Source organism: Triturus cristatus, chromosome 4_2 (genome assembly GCF_964204655.1).
Source record: "Triturus cristatus chromosome 4_2, aTriCri1.1, whole genome shotgun sequence".
In the NCBI taxonomy this organism is placed as follows: Eukaryota; Metazoa; Chordata; class Amphibia; order Caudata; family Salamandridae; genus Triturus; species Triturus cristatus.
This window is the reverse complement of record NC_140586.1, coordinates 479,636,677-479,657,774: the sequence shown is the minus strand read 5'-3', so window position 1 is coordinate 479,657,774 and position 21,098 is coordinate 479,636,677. Positions and strand designations below refer to the sequence as shown.

The following is a 21,098-nucleotide window of genomic DNA, read 5'->3' as shown; positions in this document are numbered from 1 at the left end:
TTAATATTGCATTTTGTGGGCTGCAAAATGTTAAAAAAGGCTCAGAGACGTTTCGTTTTTGTAACTCAAAATCAGTTTTATTGAGTTTTCACAAATTAGTACAACAGCATATTAAACTTGTGCAAGTTACAAAGCTTGTTGTAAGGGCTTATATGTCATGAATAATAGAGACAACAATACAGAAGGGTCATGGCAGTAATAACGACATGACAAGCAAAGGGCCTGGGCGGCTGCTGTCAAGGTTAAAACGTGTCAATGGATTTCATGATGTATGCCACAAAAGGAGTAGGGACATATCCAGCTGATATGACTCCTTCCAAATAGGTGTGGGGGCGAACGGTCTATGAGCTCTTTCCTATGCCTGGGTTGTAGGCGAGGGACCCAAGGAGAGGGTTGCGGGACCCTACGTTGCTATGCCTTGATGGATAAGCTAAAGGGCCAACCTGTCAACATGAAAAGAAAGCGGGAAGTAAGAAAACAGAACTTGGCAATAAAGTCTCCAGCCATGACGTGAAAGAAGCAGTACTGACATGTGGAAAAGAGGGGAGAGGAGTGAGGGGGAGACATCCCCAGGACCAAGAATGCTCTCTCCAGCATAACCGATCAGTAAAGGCGAGAGTGCCTCAAAACCTTCCCCATTATCTAGTCAAACAAGTGGAAGGCACAAAAGTCTGGGTGGTTCAAAGCATAGATACTCTAGCTGTGACATATAGTTGATAAGGGGTTGCCAGAGACGCATTAATTTTTTGTCCAAAAAGGACATTTTATGGGTCAGTTGCTCAGTTGTCAGGGTGCGCTAGAGCCTTGTGAACTAGGACACTACTGGAGGATATGCGTGGGACTTCCAGGCTATAAGCTGTTTTGCTGCACCCGCCATATGTCATACAAGATACCAGTCTGCATGGGTCATTGCTTCCAGCATTGTTGGGTGTATACCCAGAATAACTTTGCAGTAATCTACTGGAATCAGGTAGCCCAGGGTACTTTTAATATGGCTCAGAATTTCTTTCCAAAATATGGCAATAGGCAGGCATGCCCACCATATGTGTTGGAGGTTTCCTATCAGCTCTACACACCTCCAGCAAGAGGCTGATATTGCAGGGTAAATAACGTGTAAATGGGCAGTAGTATAGTACCATTGCAGTATGATTTTAAAGGCCATTTCTTGCTGGGGGATGCTTCTGTGGGTGTTTTGGATTTCGCCTCACAGGAGTTCCCACTGTTTCCTTGAGATGTTCTGGGCAGTGTCAAGCTCATTTAATCTGATACGGATGGCTGGATAGGAGGCAAGATTGTTGCAGTACAGCATACGTCTTTGAGACAAGGCCTTGGGTGGCCTCAAAATTGTGGACAAGGGTTTCAAAGGGTTGGAGGAAGGGAGTGGCCACCAAAGTATTGGGAGGATGTAGTGACCAATGGCGGTATTGAAAATATTGGTGTATTGGTGTATCGTGGAAACGAAATTCAAGTTTGCATTGCTCGAATAATTTGATAGTCTGTCCTTGAAAGAGGTGCAGCAAGATTTAGCATTCACCCGTAACGCAGGCCAGGAAGGAGCCCAGGGGAAGCGCAGGTATGAAGTCGGCATTGCATGCTATCGTGATATTCGGGGAGTAGAACATGGTCAGACCCCTCCTGTTGCTTGGTCATCCCAATACTCCAAACCTGTCTGGGTCGAGGTGCTATATAGATAATTCTGAGGTGAAGCTGCTTCGGATCCCAGGCCAAATCCCACAGCGGCCTACAGTCCATTTGTACCCAGTATATTTCGCAGTCTCTAATCACCCACAGATGAAATGGAGACGGGCAGCCCAATAGTAGCCTAGGAGATTAGGACAGGCAAGGCCACCACGATTCTGAGGAAGCATGAGCAGGGCATTGGATATGTGGGGGGTGTTTCCCTTTCCACATAAAAGAGCTTAGGCCTCCTTGGAGTCTTTTAATGTCCTCTGTGGGTATGGGTGTGGGGAGTGACTGGAATAGGTAAAGAAGTCTGGAAATAATGTTAATGTTCACAAAATTGATGCAACCTAGCCAGGAAATATATAGTGGTCTCCACTGCTGGAGGTCATCCATGATTGCTTTGCTGTAGCGTGGCCATATTTGAAGGGAGCTGGTGATTGTGAGACCATGATATTGGATGGAGTATGGTGGCCAATGGAATGGGGCAAGTGTCTGCAGGTGTGGGAGTTGTTGTTGCAGGATGGTTAAATTGAGCATCTGTGGTTTAACCATGTTGATCCTGGATCCGGACACTATCTCAAACACTTGGAGGGCTTGGACCACCACGGGGAGGGAGGACTCCTGTTCGGTCATGGCAAGTAGCCAATCATCGAGGGATAGCAGGACTTTACAGTCCTGTCCCCTGAACTGAATGCCTGTAATGGCATGGGTATGCCTTAGCGGGTTGCCAGAGGCTCCACTGCAAGGACAAAGAGCAAGGGGGATAGTGGCAGCCCTGCTGAGTACCCCGGGAGGGTGTGAGGGGCCAGGTCGACTGGCCATTTCCCCAAATTGTTGCTGTGGGCACCATATTTTTGCTGATCATGTTGGGGCCTAAACCTATTTTCTGGACGGCTGCTTGCAGAAAAGTCCAGCTCACCCTATCAAAGACCTTCTTGGCGTCAAGAGATAGGAGGAGATCAGGAATGTTATGCCTGTTACTAGCAGGTGGGCAAGCCCTCTCTATGTTTTACAAAGCCGACCTGGTTAGGGTCTACTAAATGGGGAAGAATTGTTTCAAGGCAATTATCCAGCATGTTAGTGTAAATATTTTGTGTCATTGTTTAATAAGGCTATTGCACAAACCAAAGGAAATGATGGACGGAGTGTTGAACATTGCAAGCACTCACCCCCAGTCAACTGATCTGGGTTTAATCCATCACCGTTCTTTAGCCCACTCTGCCACCCCAGTTCAGACATGGCCATATGCAAATCAGTCTGACCCTGTGCCTCATGGGAACAGTCCAGCCCGAACTGCCAAGCCATGTCTTCCCTGGACCGGAAACAAGCTTCCTAGGACCGGTTTCTGGCATTTCAGCCGTCTTCAGCCAGGCTTGCTTGAATCCAGTGGCAAAGTGAGCAAGGGACTCACGTCTGAGCATACCCTGCCAACTTATGGCGAACAAAGCACAAACCAAAGGAAATGATGGACGGAGTGTTGAACATTGCAAGCACTCACCCCCAGTCAACTGATCTGGGTTTAATCCATCACCGTTCTTTAGCCCACTCTGCCACCCCAGTTCAGACATGGCCATATGCAAATCAGTCTGACCCTGTGCCTCATGGGAACAGTCCAGCCCGAACTGCCAAGCCATGTCTTCCCTGGACCGGAAACAAGCTTCCTAGGACCGGTTCCGGCATTTCAGCCGTCTTCAGCCAGGCTTGCTTGAATCCAGTGGCAAAGTGAGCAAGGGACTCACGTCTGAGCATACCCTGCCAACTTATGGCGAACAAAGCACAAAACAATAAGGCTATTGGGCCATAGGATGGGCCAGAGGGTCTGATCCATGCTTGAGAATGAGCGTGAACGCTGAGTTGGATATCATCAGTGTGACGGCGGTGGCATAGGTGAAGGAGTTGCAGAACTCAAGCAGGGGGTTCGGCAGTTGGAGGAAGGAGGCCATATAGAAAGCAGTCGCTGGGCTATCCCGGCCAGGAGATTTACCTTTAGGGTGTTCTCTATGGAGTTCCTCCATCGAGAATGGTTCCTCCACTGTCACGAGCAGAGCAGGCATCAAGAGGCTGCCGGGTGCAGTCCCGTAGGTAGGAGTCAAGGGTGGCTTGATTCTCCCTCTCCCCGGTGTAAAGATTTCGATAGAAGAACCGAAAGGCTTCTTGTTAATCTGGTTCCCTCCGGGTAAATCTTGGAGACATGAGATCGAGCACGTTGGTGGCGTAATCTGCACGCTGAGAGAGTGCCTACCTGTCTCCCCCATCGTAATACTTTTGTTTGAGTGCCAGAAGTGACCTCTCTGCTTTATTAACCCGGTGTGCCCAAAGTTGGCTTCTCAAGATGGCTAGTTGCTGCCTGGCACGTGCCGTGGGTTGCTGCTTGTCCATACACTTCAAGGAGCGATCTCCTCGGTGAAGTTAGTTTTGAACAAGTGCGCTTTCCGAGCCCTGGCTATGGAGGACATGACGCCTCGTAAGGTTGCATTAAGGCCATCCCAAAGCATATGGGGGAGTATCTGGGACGGAGTTGAGCATGAAGTATTCAGTGATGGCATCTTTGATGAAGGCCTTATATTCTGTGTTATGTAAGAGTTGAGCATAAAGGCTCAGCAGGGGGATGGAGTTATCAGTTATCCGGGTGGACTCCAGCCTCCTCAGGAGTGAGTGGGTAAGGAAAAGGTAATCGATGCAAGAGTAGGACAGGTGTACATGGGAATAAAAGTAGTCTTTCGCATCTGGGTGGAGGTAACGCCTGGTGTCTACTAATCCAGCATCTGCCAACTCCCTCCTGAGCAATCCGGATATTGTCCTTGTACCCCTGAAAGTGTCCTGTGTTTCTGTTGAGGTCAGGATCCCACACTAAGTTGAAGTCACCCCCCACTACGAGATCCTCCTTATTAGGGCTTTGCTCGTCTGCGAGCAACTTTCGAAGGAACATGTTTTGCGACTGGTTAGGGGCATAGAGGTTGAGGAAAGTTAGAATGTCCCTACCCCTCTCGATTGTTAGCGTCACAAATCATCCACCCAAGTCTCTTGTAATTTTGGTTAACTTAAAGTAGAAGCCACTTTTGAAGAGGATGGCGGCTCTCAGTGTTTTAGTGTCAGTGTATGCCGAATGTTGGCAGGGGTATCTGGGGTGAGCAATGATGCGGCAATCCTCCCTGAGCAGGTGTGTCTCTTGCAAAAAGATTACATCAGGGTCCTGCTGTAGAAGGTAGTGCCAAACCTGCCGATGATTTCTGGGGGGAGTTGAGCCCTTGTACATTAAGGGATACGTTTTATGTTGTTCATTGAACCCATTTCAAAGTGGAGGTGCGCAGCGTGCCACAGTAGGAACTTCTGCCCTCAAGGGGAATAGCAGTATGGGCAGGGAGAATAGGCCTCCATCCTCAAACCCCTCCATGGGTAGTGTGGACAGCAGGGAGACTTGTCAAAAAGGGTGGCAGTGCAGGGCAAGTAAAGGGGACAACATGGCACAACCTAGTGAACCACTCCATCAAGAGACGAGTGGAGAAATCCACCTGTCCCTACTGAGGGGTCACCCTTGACGGAGGAAAGCCAAGTCAGGGGGACGGAACAGGAAACACTGCAGCAGGGTAACAACTTATAGGAAAAAATATGCAAAGATATAACAAGCAGTAGTTAATACATAGAAGTCTGGCCACCGGACCATGGGCCCTGCTGAGGAGTGGAAGAGTCATTAGGCCGGTGTGGCTCAACGGTGGTATGTGGCTTGGCTCAGAAGATGTTCGATGCAAATTTTGTGTCACTGGTGGCGGATTGAGGAGATCATGCTTCATATTTTGGAGGTGCGCAAATTACCTCTTTTGCAGTGCAGAAGGCTTTTGCTGCGTTGTTGCGGCCCAAGCCCAGTCTACGGACAGTCTGCCAGGCAGAACGCCAATCATCAGGTTTCTGAGACAGGGAGGGTCGAGGTATCTCTGCCAGGTAAGCCCCAAGGTTTGGCTTATATATCTTCCACCCTGTCACCCACAGCTATGACATCTTTGCGAAGATCATGGAGGAACCTCTTAAACTCAGTTTTTAGTGAGCTAATCTCCTCACAAATGTAATTTAAGAGTTTCTCCCTACAGTCATGTGTGATCAGAGGGGCAAGGGCGGTCACAGAGGTTTGTCCCTCCTGACAGCTGTGGTGGATTTGGACCAGAAGGAAACTACTGAGCTGTCTCTAGTGGCTTTGTCCCTTAGCATAGTAGATGTGCAATCAGCTGCAACCGGTCTGAAAGTGCCAGGCAGGAGGAGGTTTAAAGGCTACTAGAATGGTCAAGCCATGATCCCTATTTCAATTGATGCGATATAGAAGGGAGTTCGACGGAGCCCTCATCCCTGGATAATGATGAGCCGGGCAGGCCCCAATGAATCTGTGCAAGGGACAAAAGGTTGGCGGGCTGCCCAGCCACACTGAGAAAGGCAAAGCAGACAAGAAGATGGGCGCGGTAGGGTTAGGTAACACAGAGAGACAGGTCCCTCTTGTCCCTCAAAGTACGAAGAGTGGGGGATCAGGCATGGCCCCAGTCGGGTAGGCTCAAGGGCCGGGTCACGTAGAGGTGACCTCCTGATCAAGACTCCAAGTGTCGAAACAGCCCCCCCATGCGGGCCCTGCTCAAGACAGTCACCTCTCCCCATCAGCTGCAAGGGGGTGAGTCCAAGAAAAGGCCACAGAGCGAGGCCAGGCATGAGGCAGAAAGAGTTAGATATTCAGGTGGTCACACGCAAAAGTGGGTCCCCCAGACAGCTATGTCCATCATGATGTGGAGGTTAGGAGAGTGGTTAATGGCTCACTGAAGGTAGGCCCAAGAAGGTCAATTAGGCTCCTTTGCATCTCCCAGTGGGGGGCGCCAGAGTCACCGACATGACGACAGCCACAGGTGGGGGAGGGGCCCTCCAATTTCTGTGGCATGTACTAGTGTCACTTCGACCTTGGGGCCCCAGAGCACCCCTGCTCACGAACACCGAGTGGGTGCTCTCTCACCTCAGATGCTGCCATTCCTGCTGCTGTTCGCCCCCTCTGCCATCCAGACCAAACCCATCCGGGGCCGTAGTTCAGACCCCACAGGGACAGAGCATCGCCACTGTCTAATGCAGGCGGTGGAGGTGTATCCAGGGGGTTGCCTTCACAGGCCGATGCACAGGGACCTCTAAGCTAGGCCGCCGACTGGGACCTTGTGGTGGTGGGTACAGTAAACAGTGCTTTCAGCCAGGGTTCCATGTATGCCTCCACAGTGCCTGGGCACCTCTACATCCAACAGCTGCAACAGGTGGGGAAGCCCGTACTGACCTCCCAAGATGGCAACACCATTCCGTCCACGGAGGGCTCAACAGGGTGAACTCTCTCGTTCCCGGCGGTGGCCAAATTAAAATGGCGCCTCCTCTCTGACAGGATCCAGGAGTGCTTGGCAGGTCACAGCTGGTTCCGGTGAAAAAAAGAGTCCACTATGGCACGGCTGTGCACTGACCAGGCCTTAAAGATGAGTAAATGTAAGCTTTAGGGCCCACGGGAACCAGCATCTTACTCTATTCCCAGTCAGGCCACTTACCTGTTTAAAAAAATAAAAATACAACATACATGTCAGTGAGCCTTTCTTTTAACATTTTTCAGCCCACAACAAGCAATGATAAAAACAACCACAAGAAGGACTTGCAGCTAGGAGTGCTTAAAAAAAGATAGTAAGTTATCCTTGAGTCAGGGATTTAATGACCCAGGAGACTTACTGTTTTTTATCTAATGTTGCTGGGGAGCTGCTACACTCCTTGCAGCCCCTTAAAAACATACTTGCTAGTGCAGATGAGCCTTGTAGGTACACCACCAAAGTACAGAAACAAATGTAAATACATTATGAAGTGCACCTTCATGGAGCAGTGAATAATAAATGAGTGACTCCTGCCGCTTATTTATTATTCATTTCTTTCAAAAACAAACTTTTTGTGGGTTTTCCAGCACCCACAAGGGACACTCACATCTTTCATTTTATTTGGGGGCTGGAGGGGGAGCACCGGGTCCCCCACATATTTTTTGCCGGTGGGAGCAGGCATATTTTTGATTAGGTTGGTGCCTGGTGCCCACCTGGGGCACCCAGTACTCCTTTCTTATTTAGTGGCCATGGGGAGAACCCCAGGCCCCCACAACCCTAGCCTTCTCCCCTGGCAGGAGAAAGCCATTTTCTTTGCTATAGGTGGGACCCTCAGTGCCCACATGGGCACCCACAATGTAGGGGGTCGCTGGGGGCTGCGGGGGGAGACCCAAGGCCCCAGCCAGCTCCCTAGCCAGCACCATACTGAGAGCTGGCAGGGGCTAGCACCTTCCCTTTGCTCCTACCTGGGTGGGAACGGCATTTTCTTTACGGCTCCCACCGGGGCGGTAACAAAACTGAGTTCCCTGCCTGGGAGAATGCGGGTATTGCCCAGGCAGGGAACCAGAGAGTCGTGGTGTAGGCTTGATGGGGCACTCTGTAGTATCATACACAGGGGGAAGCATGCCCCCCTCCCTTATATTTAAAGTTCAGCCCTGGAAATGGGGATGGGGCCGGGGGTTTGTATGTCCCTCCTCTTAAATTTGCATATGGCCCCAGGGGATAGGGTCCCTGAGGCCTAAGAGTGGCTCTGGGAGGGGACCCCACTACCGACAGCTCCCTAAATATTTTATAACAATGACCACAGGCCCTGGCCCACTCTGGGGGTCAAAATATTAAAATACAAAACGAAGCCGGCCAGTGTTTTTTTTTTATGCCGTGATCCTGTGGAAATCCCACTGGACCATGGAATAAGCAATCTATTTTTTAAAATGTTGGCAAGAGAATCCCATTAATAACATTACTGCAACATCTGAAATAACATCATTGATGAAAAGACTATGCGTGACACGAGTTATAGTTATCTGACGATAGATAACTTTAACTGGTGAATGTCTGGGTTTTTTTCAGTTTGAAACCTTACATTGTCACTGAAATATACATCTAACTGTAAATTCAATTTAACCTTTGGGTTTCTAGTAAGTATATAAATACAAAAAAGGAAGCCTGAAAGGGTAACACACATGCTCACAATCTTCATAATCACTGTAGGTGGCCTTGACAGTTCTGTATATGTCTCCTTGTGTGCCCCTCCAAAAACACATCTAGACATGCCACTGTTTGTTGCATGTTATGTTCATGTGCAAACCAAATACAAATATTTACTTTTAGAATTACTCTTAACAATTATAAACACCAGTATCAAGGGCCTAGATCCATGTTTTCTGAGTGATTGAACAGCAACAGAGAATAAAAGTGAAGTGGCCCTGTGGGGTTACTGCTTTATGTTCAGCTGTATTTTGACAAATGCTGTCTGATAGAAGTCCTGAACTTCGGCTCCTTACTCTCTATCTGCCTCTAGTATCCATTGATATATGATACTTTAGGTTAAAGATTTTTAGATGTTAGGGGATACAATTTACAAATGCAGATTTCCTATATTGAATATTGTTGGGATGGAAAAGTCCTCTACCTGTTAATGGACATGCACCCCTGCACTGAATGTCCCAACTGTACTGATGTCTGGATCCCTAATGCTGATCTTTGTTGTCACAGGCAAACATGGCTCATGCGTGTGCGCCATGTCACAGTCTTCTGTATTGCGGTCTTGTTGGACCGGAAGGGGCGACCAAAGCACTACCCTCATAGTGGTGAAAGGCTAATGTCTTTACCAGGAGTTAAACAGCACGAACGAGGTGGTGTCAGCATACCATGCAGTGATCAAGAAGAGTGAACAGGTCCTTTTTAGGTCTCGCCTGACCCAGCGCATGCGCTGGTCTGGCGAGACTTATTGAGAGGGCTCCAAAAAGTGCTACCAGGCCAGCCTAGAGCTACAGTGCAAGTGCGCGGGCGCGCGCGCCGCGTTTTACCACGATTACTTTCACTTTCGCGGCCCCTTTGATGTTTGATCGCGATCACTTTCACGGCCGCTTTGCATAGCCAATAGGTTTCGCTTTTGGGACCGTATAAGTATTTAGTTATGCAACTGTTGCATAGCTAAAAACACTTATAAGGTCCCAAAGGCGAGACCTATTGGCTATGCCAATGCTTGTTACCTGTGTCATTGAAGTGAAGTCTACAGGCTCATTCATTTAAAGTTCCATTGCTGTGTGAGTAACTTATCCCTGGCCTACATTGGCTCGGTGTGCAGTGTGATGTACATATGCTGAGTGTATGTGTGCCTGTGAATGGTACAATACCGGGATAATGCGGTACTGTGTAGTGTTTGTATGTTATATCCATGTGCTGGGTGTGGTACATTATATGAAGAAGGTAGTGCTGTGCATTTATGTTATAGGTTTGTGCTGGATGTATGTGTTCCTGCGAGGAGTAGAATACATGGCTGACTCTGGGTTCTGCTGTGGACGACCCAGAGCTACATGGTGAAACATGAGCAGAGGAGGTAGAGCAATCTCCCCAGACATATTTGTGTAATGCTGCATTCTTGTAAGCTGGGGGGTAGTGCTTAATTGAGCCGGTGGTTTCCTGTGCCCAGCACCGGCACTTAATCATCAATACCAGCACTTTTAATGAACACCAGTTAAGGACACATTCATTCAACAGGCGATTAAGTGATGTGCCCACAATCACAGGATGTTGAGCCAACGCCGAGACTTGAACCTGGTTCCCCAGCTCTGAAATCGGCAGCTCTGGCCATTACGCCACATCCTCTCCTCACTTCCATGATTAGTTATTGGTTCTGTTTTAGGCAGCGCTAACAGGTGAAATGGGCTGGTGCAAACTGCCTCCTGACGAGAGCCCCGGCACTTATTTCTTTACAAATTAACCACTGCTGGGCAGAACACACTGCAGAGAGGGAGAACCAGACTGCTTCAGTAAACTTTAAAGGGTGCTCTTGATTCAGAAAGAGGTCACAAGGAAGGGGCCTGCACATCTCAGAAGGAGATGGGGTTGATAAGAGAATCATGAAGATTAGGTCAGAGGCCCTGGGCTAACCTTTTGATACACATATCAATGTGGCTGAGATCCAGGTGTGAACTAGTAGCCACTCCCATGACCTTTGTTGTGGAGCTATCAGCTTTGGAGTCTCTCCTGCTGTGACAAACTGCTTTCTGGAGGAAGAAAGGGCAGAAAATTGGGCACCTCAATAGGAAGCAGACACTCAACAGAAACTTCAAAGACAGACTCTAAATCATAATTGGTATCTCGAAATGGACTATAAGAATGGGAGCTTGAGACCCAAAAATGTGTCAACTGTCAAGCAGCTAGTCGGGCTGTGTGAGGAGGTGAGGCTCTGCAAGGCTTCTGCCTGTGACTAGGACAGACAAGACCTGCTTGTCTCCCAGCTGGGCGAAGGAACATCAGCCAGCTAATCCAAGACCATCTGCCCTGGAACCTGGAGCACCAACGCCTGCTTTCTTTCCAAGACAGGTGTGCTCTGTGTGGAAGAGGGGAGTGTTGAAGGGAGCGAGATCCAATGGGGAATCTTGTTGAGAAGATTGTCTTAGTGAGGTATGAGGAGATGGCTGGTGCACCGACTGATTCATTGCCCATCTGCAGAGAAAATCGGCGGCCCTTGTATGCCATGAAAGGGCAGCTGCCATGAAGTGAGCCGTGATTGTCGCTGTACCAAATGGGTCATAGCCCATTTGTGGTGAAAGGACTGCAGCCCAGTATGCCAGTAGGGGCGGCCTTGAAGAAATTTGCTGTGCTGATCGGGTCAGAGCTCGTTTGCAGTGAAGAGACATGACGCCGTGCGCCAGAGGGGACCACCGGGACCAAGTAAGAAGTGTGACCTGGTTGGGATCGTCTCTGGAGGAGAGAGCAAGCCGTGATGACCCCTGCAGGCATGCACCGTGACTGAGGGTCAGGACTTTTGCACTATTATCTCCCCCACCCCTGCCTGGTGGGAAGGGCCAAAGAACTTACCCAGCTTGGTGGAGCCATGAAGAACCTCCGGTCACTGCAGCTGCATGACTGCATGTGAGGAACTTGAGATCCACTGAGCTGAACCTACTGGAGATAGCTGCTGCAGCTCCACATTCAGGGACTCTGGTCCTGTAAGTGATGGGTATGACTGATTTCAGGCCAGTTGGCCCCAGAGGAACTTGCTTGCCAGATAGTGCTTCGCTGCTGGGACACTTTGACTTTTATAAAGAGTTGGAGTGAGACTCCTGAGACTCGGACTAGTGGTGCTTTGCCTGAATGTTACCTATAGTGAATGGGGAATAACCACTTCCTCTAAAGATAGGGAGGAGTGGGACTCATGGAAACGGCTAAGAAACACTTGACCCTTGACCTCAGGGGGCTGTGGACCTTGTTTGTGAATGTCGTAGTTCCCTTCAGGGTGGTAGCCATAGAATAAATACTTTAAAAAAATTATTTTTATTGCCGTTAGTAAAAATAGAAGAAATTAAAAAGATAGAAATCACATAATTCATCACAATACTTATTACATTCATATATAAAAAAAAATAGATGTCAATATATAGATCAAATATAGATACAGACATGGACTTAACCTTTCTTCCCTCCCCAAAGTTGAGAAAATGTAACTATAGCCTCTGTTCTTTGCGCATAGAATTTTTCTTTTACTTCTACTCGGGTCATCTTAAGTAGCCTTTGAGAAAAGGTTGGAGGCTCTACCACTTTCCATTTTTGGAGATTTAATGACTTGGCAACTAGAGATGCTATAAAAATATACTGTTGCTGTCTAATTGTTAAGTTCAGTGTATCCACAATTCCAAAAAGGACACTTTTGGGTTTGGTGGTTAAAACAATTCGAAGTTTTTCGCTAAGCCAATGAAAGATTTGCTTCCAGTATTCAATTAGGTTCGAGCATGTAAAGCAGATATGGAGCCAATCCCCATTAGAACAACTATATATAAAACATGTCCCCGATATAGTAGAGTACATTTTATGAAGGTGAGATGGAGTATAATAAAGTTGCCACTTTCTTAAAAAAAAGCCATGAGTTGGAAATTGGCTCCCCTTATAGCCTTATGTGCCCAAACATTATACACTCCCCATGATTGCAAGTCTAGCCTACAACCTATAGCATTTGCAATCTTTTGCAGTGCTTGCGGCACAACCTTTTTTTGTAACTGCTCTTGTAAGATCTGGTACCAATTCTCTACCCCTCTAGTCTCCTTCACATAGTAGCTAACGTTTATCAAATTCACTAAAGCATCTTTGGGGAATTGGGCCTTCCTTATAAAGTTACGAATTTGAAAAAAAGAAAAACGAATGCGGATGAAAGTCCAGCGTTCATAGATGTTAGCTGATCCCAAGATTTCATCACCACTTCAACAAGGAAATCGCTAAAACAGTGTAACCTCGCATTCTCCCAGGTTGTTATACTTTTGTTACTTATGTGAAGACCTATCTCACTACTATTTGGCATCAGAATTTAAGGATGAAAGGAGCTAAATTGGTACTCATCCTTCAATTGGTAAAATCTAACCGAAATAGACTGAGGCGTCTTATATTGTTATGTTCCATATAGGTACCCTAATATAGGCTCAGGTAGTCACCTATCCCTTCACCTATATTCCCCCTACACTACATAACGGTACTTAGTATTGACCTTTAAGCTAGTTACGGTAATGTCCAGAGATGACATGGGGTTTTCTCAGAAAAGCTTAAGCCTAATTTATTATGCATGAGGATTCTTGGAAACACAGCAGGACAGCAGGCATACCATCTCCTGCATAATAACTATGTATAAGGGTCATTCCTTCCGTCATCCCAGTCCGACATGACACAGCAAGGTATATCCCCAGGGGGTACCACTTGGGGTATATATACATCATCTCTTGCTGAGATAGTCAGAGGAGAAAAGGACTTCCATGCCTGCACGCAGACACTCCAGCTTGCAGTGGTCTGACATCCTTTGCGGGGTGTCCACCTCGAGACCAAGAAGAGGTCCCACAGTCTCTCACTTCAGGTAATGGGGTTGACTTTATCTTAGAGGGATTCCTGGCTTTACACCCACATACATGCTAGGTACAATTAGGTACATTTAGTTAGGGTTGCATCGTAGGAGTACGCATTTTACTGTCATGTATTTTATATACTTGACTGTATTCATTGTTTTAGTACGATGGTAGAAATCTACCAGTCTTTTACTCTGTTAGTGCTTATAATAATTTATATCTGCACACCTATTTTACTCTAGAATGATGCTGGTTCAATAAATGCTTACTGAAAAGCGTTCCCACCGTTTATTCTGTGTATCTCTTTGAGATGAAGTGAGCACGAGTGACTGAGCGAAAAGTGGCACTGTTTCCATGATTCTGAGGGATCAGGATTGTCATGTTCGATGGCTGCCAAGAACTATTCTCTCCTTGGTAAGAGGAGTTTCTAGTGGCACTGTGAGCTAGCTGGCATACAGGCGGACATATCCGGTAGGGGTGTCCAGAATCAGTCTGACTCCAATCCTACAGTATATGTTGTCTAAACGTGCAGATCCTATATAGGTTTATAGGAACTACACAACAATATCTGCTGCGCTTTGGAAGTTTGGGGATTTTTATAGAATAAATACTTATTTTTTGCATAAAAGCAAGTATTTGACTGGGCAATCATTTGTTAGAGGTACTGCGCATATTTGAGTTGTGAATCTGTGTTCACCCATTGTATCTATCTCCCCTCTGAGAAGCATGGAATGCTCGACTCGCGCTATTACAGGGTCAGTTGCTGAAAGGGTACTTGGTCCCAGTTGCTCAGGACCCATAGTAGGCCGCCCCCCCGGACATCAGGAGTAAAAGCCCTCTGCCCCCATGGTTGGGCCCAGTAGCTCTTGCTTCTCGTTTGTCCCTCTGAACGTGGTTCTGTTAAATATAAATACATGATGCTTACTTTTATTGCACTATTTTTGAAAAACACCAAAACATTTTTATAAACTGTATGTTGTCTTTCGATATAAACTACTCACTGGAAGGAATGATAAATTAAATTTAGAAAGCCAACCATCATTTCGTCCATCCTACTCATATGTATGACAATTTGAAAGCCAAACAATTTAAGATGGCATACATCTGGATGATGTGCAGTACGGTTCTTATATAACAATGATAACATCATAATTACTAGTAGTATCAATTGGTAGTAAAAGCAAATAATCGCTCTATTATTATTACTACAATAAATATTGTGATTACTTCCAGTTTGAAAATATAAAATCCTCATCTTTTCTAAAAAAAAAACTAAACTCTTGCACAGTAGCTGTGATCTGATCAAATACTGTTCTGCCAACAATATAATTATCATTCACAGAAAAAAGAAGAAGACGAAGAAGAGGAGGGCAGTATTGTCAACGGTTCTACTTATGAAGATGAAGAAGACCACGCTCGGTCTGGAGCCCCCTGGTTTAAGAGACCCCTGAAAAACATGTCAGTTGTGGACAGCGAGCCAGTCAGATTCACAGTCAAAATCATTGGCGAACCAAAGCCTGAAGTCACATGGTGGTTTGAAGGAGAAATGCTTCAGGACTGTGAGGATTACCAATATATTGAAAGAGGAGAAACATACTGTCTTTACTTACCAGAAACGTTTCCAGAAGATGAGGGAGAATACATGTGTAAAGTAGTCAACAGCAGGGGCACAGCTGCGAGCTCCTGCATCCTCACCATAGAAAGTAAGCAACAGTGACGCGATAAGTGCTTTAAACATCAGCCCAGTTTATTCCCTCTTCTCCCTTTCATTGAATTCTGTTGTAATTAGCTCTTCTAATACTTTCCTTTTCTCTTTCTTTTGTAGCTGACGACTACTAATGCTCTGCTTCTGCTGGATTCTCTTTTCTCTGCTTTCTTGCTAAGCCCATCTATATTCCTGTGATGGGGCCCAGTCAAAGGAAAGAAAAAAAACTTTCTTGTTTTGATTTGCCATTCCTATGTGTCCTTGGCAGTTTTGGTAGGCTTCACAAAATTGGAAATCGAATGTTGATTAAACTGAACTTCAGAGGTTAACACAAAATACATGTTCAAACTGTACTGAAAGAATTAACGCCTTCATTAGTCAAATTTCCTCACATGTCTGTCTTTGAAGTCGTTCTCCATTGATTCGCTTTTTTTCCCTCCAAATTTGACAAGAGAAATGAAGAAAATGAATTTTGAAAAGTAAAAACTTTTTTTTTGTCCCATGGGGAGCATATAACTGTACTTTGTATAAGGGTTGGGAATGTATGTCTTAGCATGTTGCCCTGTAATACAGACGTAGAGTTGTAGCAAAACGTGGTAGAACCGTCACTTCTTCTTGGAAGAAGTGCACTAAAGGCAGTGTTAGCACATTGCTCTCAATGTATCATAAGAAAGAATAGCAATCAAGATTTTTTGTCACACCAGTAAACTTTGCAACTGCAACATTCTCCTGGAGGTAAAGGCGGTTTTCCAATGTTATCTTATTTGGTTTTTCACATGACTTTACTAATTGGTGTATAGTACTCAGTTAAAAAAGTTATTTTATATAATGATTCAGAGTTAAAACATTCATTTGAACTGTAGGCTATAGGGGTGTAACCTTTAAAAAAAACCTGTTTTTTTTTTAAGTCCGTTCAACGTTTTTTAATGTATTTCAAGTTAGGTACATGGATCTACTTAAAGGAAATTTGCAACCAAATTTGATTGCTTTAATGTACTGGTTAACCCATTTCTACAACTTACTTTTCTTTCAGCTGCAACAATGAATACATTTAATGTAAAAGGCTTTGTATTTTTCTCATGAAAACGTTTTTTGTTGGAAAGTACCATCGTTTCTTTGTAAGCATATTTTCTACAGTGTTTGTTGACCCATATGCATTAACGGAAAAGTCACTGACCATCTGTAACAATCTTTCTGATGAATATCTACCTGCAGATTGCTCACCTTTTGAATATCACAGATATCAGACTGAATCTGGAAACTATCCAATAGCTCTCCAGACTGGCTAGGGGCACTGGTTCCACTTTGGCGCCGGAAACACCACCACTGTGATGTCCATAAAGCTATAAAGTGCATCCACTGGCGTCCTGACATCAGTTTCCCATCCATTTGTTACACACACACAAGTGAACATGATGAGAAAGACTTCAGCTTAACCAGGTGGAGTACAACCGCCAGAGAGGAGCCTTATTAAGAGATCTAAGTTAGTAAACCAGCCTTCAAACGGGAAAGAGAGTATGAGCAGTGAGTGATCTGGAGGTAGATAGAGTATCCACCACAAAGATCATTACGGAAGGTAAGTAATTTTTTTTCTGTTGGATATTTCTACCTGCATATTCTTTACCTTTTTGAATAGACTCCCAAAGCAGTACCCAACCCGGAGGTGGGTTTTTAGGAGTGGTTAAATTAAGAAATAATGAATGACAGAGTGTGCAGAGTACCTTTCCTCCGCATCTCTGAATCTAAGCTGTAACACTGTGCAAAGGTGTGTAAGAAAACCTTTGCCAGGGCTGAAGTTGAAGATTTTGGTCTGGTGGAATGACCGCTGATGCCATGCGGGGTTCTTTGTGAGCCATGGCGTACTGTATCTTAATACACAAGATGATCCACCTTGACAGCATTCTCTTCTGAATAGCCTCTGAAAAGCTGATCGTCAATTCTGAAGTCCTTGATACGGTCAATGTAAAAACTGCACACTCTCTTGGGATCCAGTCTATGAAGTCTCTCTTTAGGAGGGAGTGAAAGAGGAAAGAATGAAGGTACGGTGATGGAATATCCAATATTAAATGGCAAGACCTCATTGGGCAGGAGAGCAGCCTTGGTTCTAAGAACCAGCTTGTCAGGAAAGAAGTTAGTGAAGGGGGGTCAACGCTAGGTACCTGCAACTCAATGTCACGCTTTGCAGACATAATAGCTAAAATTAAATGACAAGAAAAGTCATCTCAATAGTGAGGAGTCACAAATGGCAACTGTCTAAAGATTCAAACAAGGAACATATTATAAATGTCAAAACAAGAATAAAACCCCATTGTGGTATTTTGGATGAGGAGGGGGAACATGTTATTGTGGCCCTTCCAAAACGTATGACTATTGGTGATTTGAAGATGAACGGTTGACCCGGCAGACAGAGAAAAGCCAACAATGCAGCCCTTTACTATGCCTACTGCACACACTCTTGGGCTGCCAATAGGAAAAAAGCATAATACGTCCAATATTTGGGCCTTAAGAGGATCTACTGAGTTGTCTGTACGCCATTTGGCAAACCAACCCCCTCCTAAAGAATATACATTTTTGATGGAGTGTCTGGGGTTCTTCGGATAACATCCCCCACTTCATGAGAGAGAAAAATTATTCAGATTAACCTGCTCAATCTCCACCAAACAAGGTGGGGGTTCTGGAAGTTCGTGTGTTGTATCTGACCCTGAGAGTTCAGGAAGAGGTCTACCATGTGAGGGAACTGGAGCGGGGGCACAAGGAAAGGTGCACACTACACCCTTCTTGGTGAGTTCGGGACAATTAAAAGTACCTGGGCTCAGTCGAGGTTAATATTTCTCAGTATCCGAGGAATCAAGGGTATGGGGGTTAACGCATAGGGAAGCAAACACTTTAACTTTAAGAAAAACGCATCCCCCAAAGCTCCCTGCAACAAATGTTAGAGGGCACAGAATATTAGGCACTGAGCATTGTCGTGGGTGGCAAAGAGACCTACTTGAAGTGTTCCCCAAAGCTTGATGATGTATTAGACCACTTCTAGATGAAGCCTCCACTTTTGGTCGTCAAAGCTCAGGGTGCCTACTCAAGCATTCAGAACTACAGCCAAGTTATTGGTAATTGTTGCCAGGATATTGGTAACCAGCCAGATGTGATGCTCCTGTTTCCATGGCCAGTGTCATAGTGCTTCTTGACAGAGAAAATATGACCCTACTCATCACTGCTGTCAATATACCACATTGCTCTTGTGTTGTCCATCAAGAACTGTATGGACTGGCCACAAAGGGATGCTGGGAAGGCTTTGAGCGCCTGTCGAATCGCCTACATCTACACCAGATCAATATACAACATCTGCTCTTCTGGAGACTAACATCCCCTGATCTCCATATCTTCCTGATGAGCTCCCCAATCTGGAGTGAAAGCATCCATTATCACTTTAATCACTGCTGGTGGCGGGTGGAATGGCCTCCCATGTACCAGGTTCCCATTCATGCACCACATCTAGTCCCCCGGCATGTCCCTTAAGATCATCACAGAACACTGTAGATCAGCATTATATTTGGACCACTGCCTGCTGGGCCTGCAGGGGCACCCCTGGAGGGCTCTCATGTGCCAGCGTGTAAGTGACTAGAGGAATGCAGGAAGCCAGTAGACCTAATAGGCATAAGACCATCAGGACTGGAATTTGTGCTCCAGGCTGAAAACATTGGGTTCATCACCGGAATATCCTGTTCTCTCTGAGATTCGATGGAGTGTCCAGTGCTGCCACTATAAACAGGATGTGCTGGGAGGCCACCAGGAGAGATTTGAGAACTGACAGAAGGATGTTGGTGTTGGTCTTTTTGGCTCCAGTGACATCACTGTGCATTGTTTCAATCACTGAAGTCAAGGAGGTGCCTCCTAGCAGCGTGGAGAGCTATTGAAAAGTTCCCAGATTCAGTCTGACACCTGAAATATTTAAAAGGTGAGGAATCTGAAAGTAAAGTATCCATCAGAAAGACATATATTGTAAATTTAAAGGTGCCTGCTCCTTATATTTAATCCAGGCATGCTCCACTGCAAAATTGAAGTAATAATGTACAAGAGCCAAAATGTTCCGTGTTTCTGCCTATTTGATAAAATGTACTTGCTACCTAATAAATTGTAAATGAAGGATGTATTATTCTTTTTTTATTGCTCATTTTACCATTTGCAGGCCATATTAACTCTCCTGCCCATGTTCTATATATATATATATATATATATATATATTTTCACTGAAAAAACCATAGGTTTCAGGGGCGTTATAGTTAGCTGGACATTTCCCTCGTACAAAACCCTAGAAATTCCCCTGTTATAGTTAGTTCAGCTAACTATAACTCGCGCCCCCGCAATGCACTGCTGATGACGTCACATATTACATCACTCATGACATGGTCAGTGACATCACTAATGACATCACTGATGACATCTCAAATGACATCACTGATGACGTCATCCATTGAGTATGTGTTTCTGAACAGTTTTAATATATTTATTATATATAGGGAAAGGCTGGTGGAAGAATGAGTGGGTGTACAAGTGTGTGAATGGATGATTTTTTAGGTGCGTATCTGACTCTATAAGTGAGTCATTAAATGTATCTTACTGCAGACTAGTGACTAAACTGTGTGAATGTCTGTATCTGTCTATCTGTTGGTGTATAAACGGCTGCATGGTTTTGTGAATAGCAATATGAGTGTCTATGGGTTATTGATTGGTTGTCTGAGTATCTGTATGGGTGCCTGAGTGTATGTGTGGGTGGGGTGTGTGTGACTCTGTGCATAGATGTGTGAGTGGGTGATTCTATGGGTGCATGGTTTTAAGAGTGCAACTGTGATGAACTCTGTGGTTGGGTGATTGTATGGAAGGGTGTGTTAGTGATTGAATGTATATCTCAGTTGTACATGTGACAGTAACTACATATGTGAAACACAGTGTATATGTGTATAAGAGTAAATAACTATCTATATGTGGGAGTGTGTGATTGCGGGACTGGCTGTATGGATGAGTGTGTGCTTGTACTAGTAATTGAATAAGAGTGTCAAAATGTTTTAGTATTTTTATGAGTAAGTGAACTTGAGTGTGTTTAACTGTATAGGTGAGTCAACTGGACTGTGTTTAATTATTTGCACAACTGACTAGGTGTGTCAGTACCTCAATGGATGATTGGCAGTGTGTGAGTGTCTATATATCTGTATAAATGCATATGATAGTCTTGTACGGAGTGACTGTAAGTATGAGTGACTGTACAGGTGAGTGAGTGGAGGTGCATGTAGACCTAAGAGTCAATGAGTGGGTATGTAGTTATTGGTATTGGAGTATCTATGGTCTTCAAAATGGCTGTCTGAAATTTTGAGTTGGTGTATCAAAAGTTATATTAGGGTGTGAGAAGGTGTACTAATTTATCACATAGATGATGTCATCAGTGATGTCATCAGTGATGTCATTTGAGATGTCATCAGTGATGTCATCAGTGATGTCACTGACCATGTCATGAGTGATGTAATATGTGACGTCATCAGCAGTGCATTGCGGGGGCGCGAGTTATAGTTAGCTGAACTAACTATAACAGGGGAATTTCTAGGGTTTTGTACGAGGGAAATGTCCAGCTAACTATAACGCCCCTGAACCCTATGGTTTTTTCAGTGAATTTCTAAGGTTTTTTAAATGCCAATTCCTAACTATAACGCCCCTGAAACCTTTGGTTTTTTCAGTGAATTTCAAAGGTTTTTTAAATGCCAATTCCTAACTGTAACATGCATGAAACCTATGGTTTTTTCA

At 45.3% G+C, this 21,098-nt stretch overlaps 1 protein-coding gene across 31 annotated transcripts in view; it reads left to right on the top strand.

Annotated features, from left to right (window-relative positions):
• Positions 1-19,453, top strand: part of NEXN (nexilin F-actin binding protein) — a 399,622-nt gene extending 380,169 nt beyond the window's left edge. For all 31 annotated transcript variants that reach the window (XM_085602023.1, XM_085602016.1, XM_085602002.1 and 28 more), the window contains 2 exons: positions 14,943-15,303; positions 15,426-19,453. In XM_085602023.1, the coding sequence (XP_085458149.1) occupies positions 14,943-15,303; positions 15,426-15,439 (375 nt within the window). In that variant the 3' untranslated portion in view covers positions 15,440-19,453. The remainder of the gene's footprint in view (positions 1-14,942; positions 15,304-15,425) is intronic.
• Positions 19,454-21,098: the final 1,645 nt, after the last annotated feature.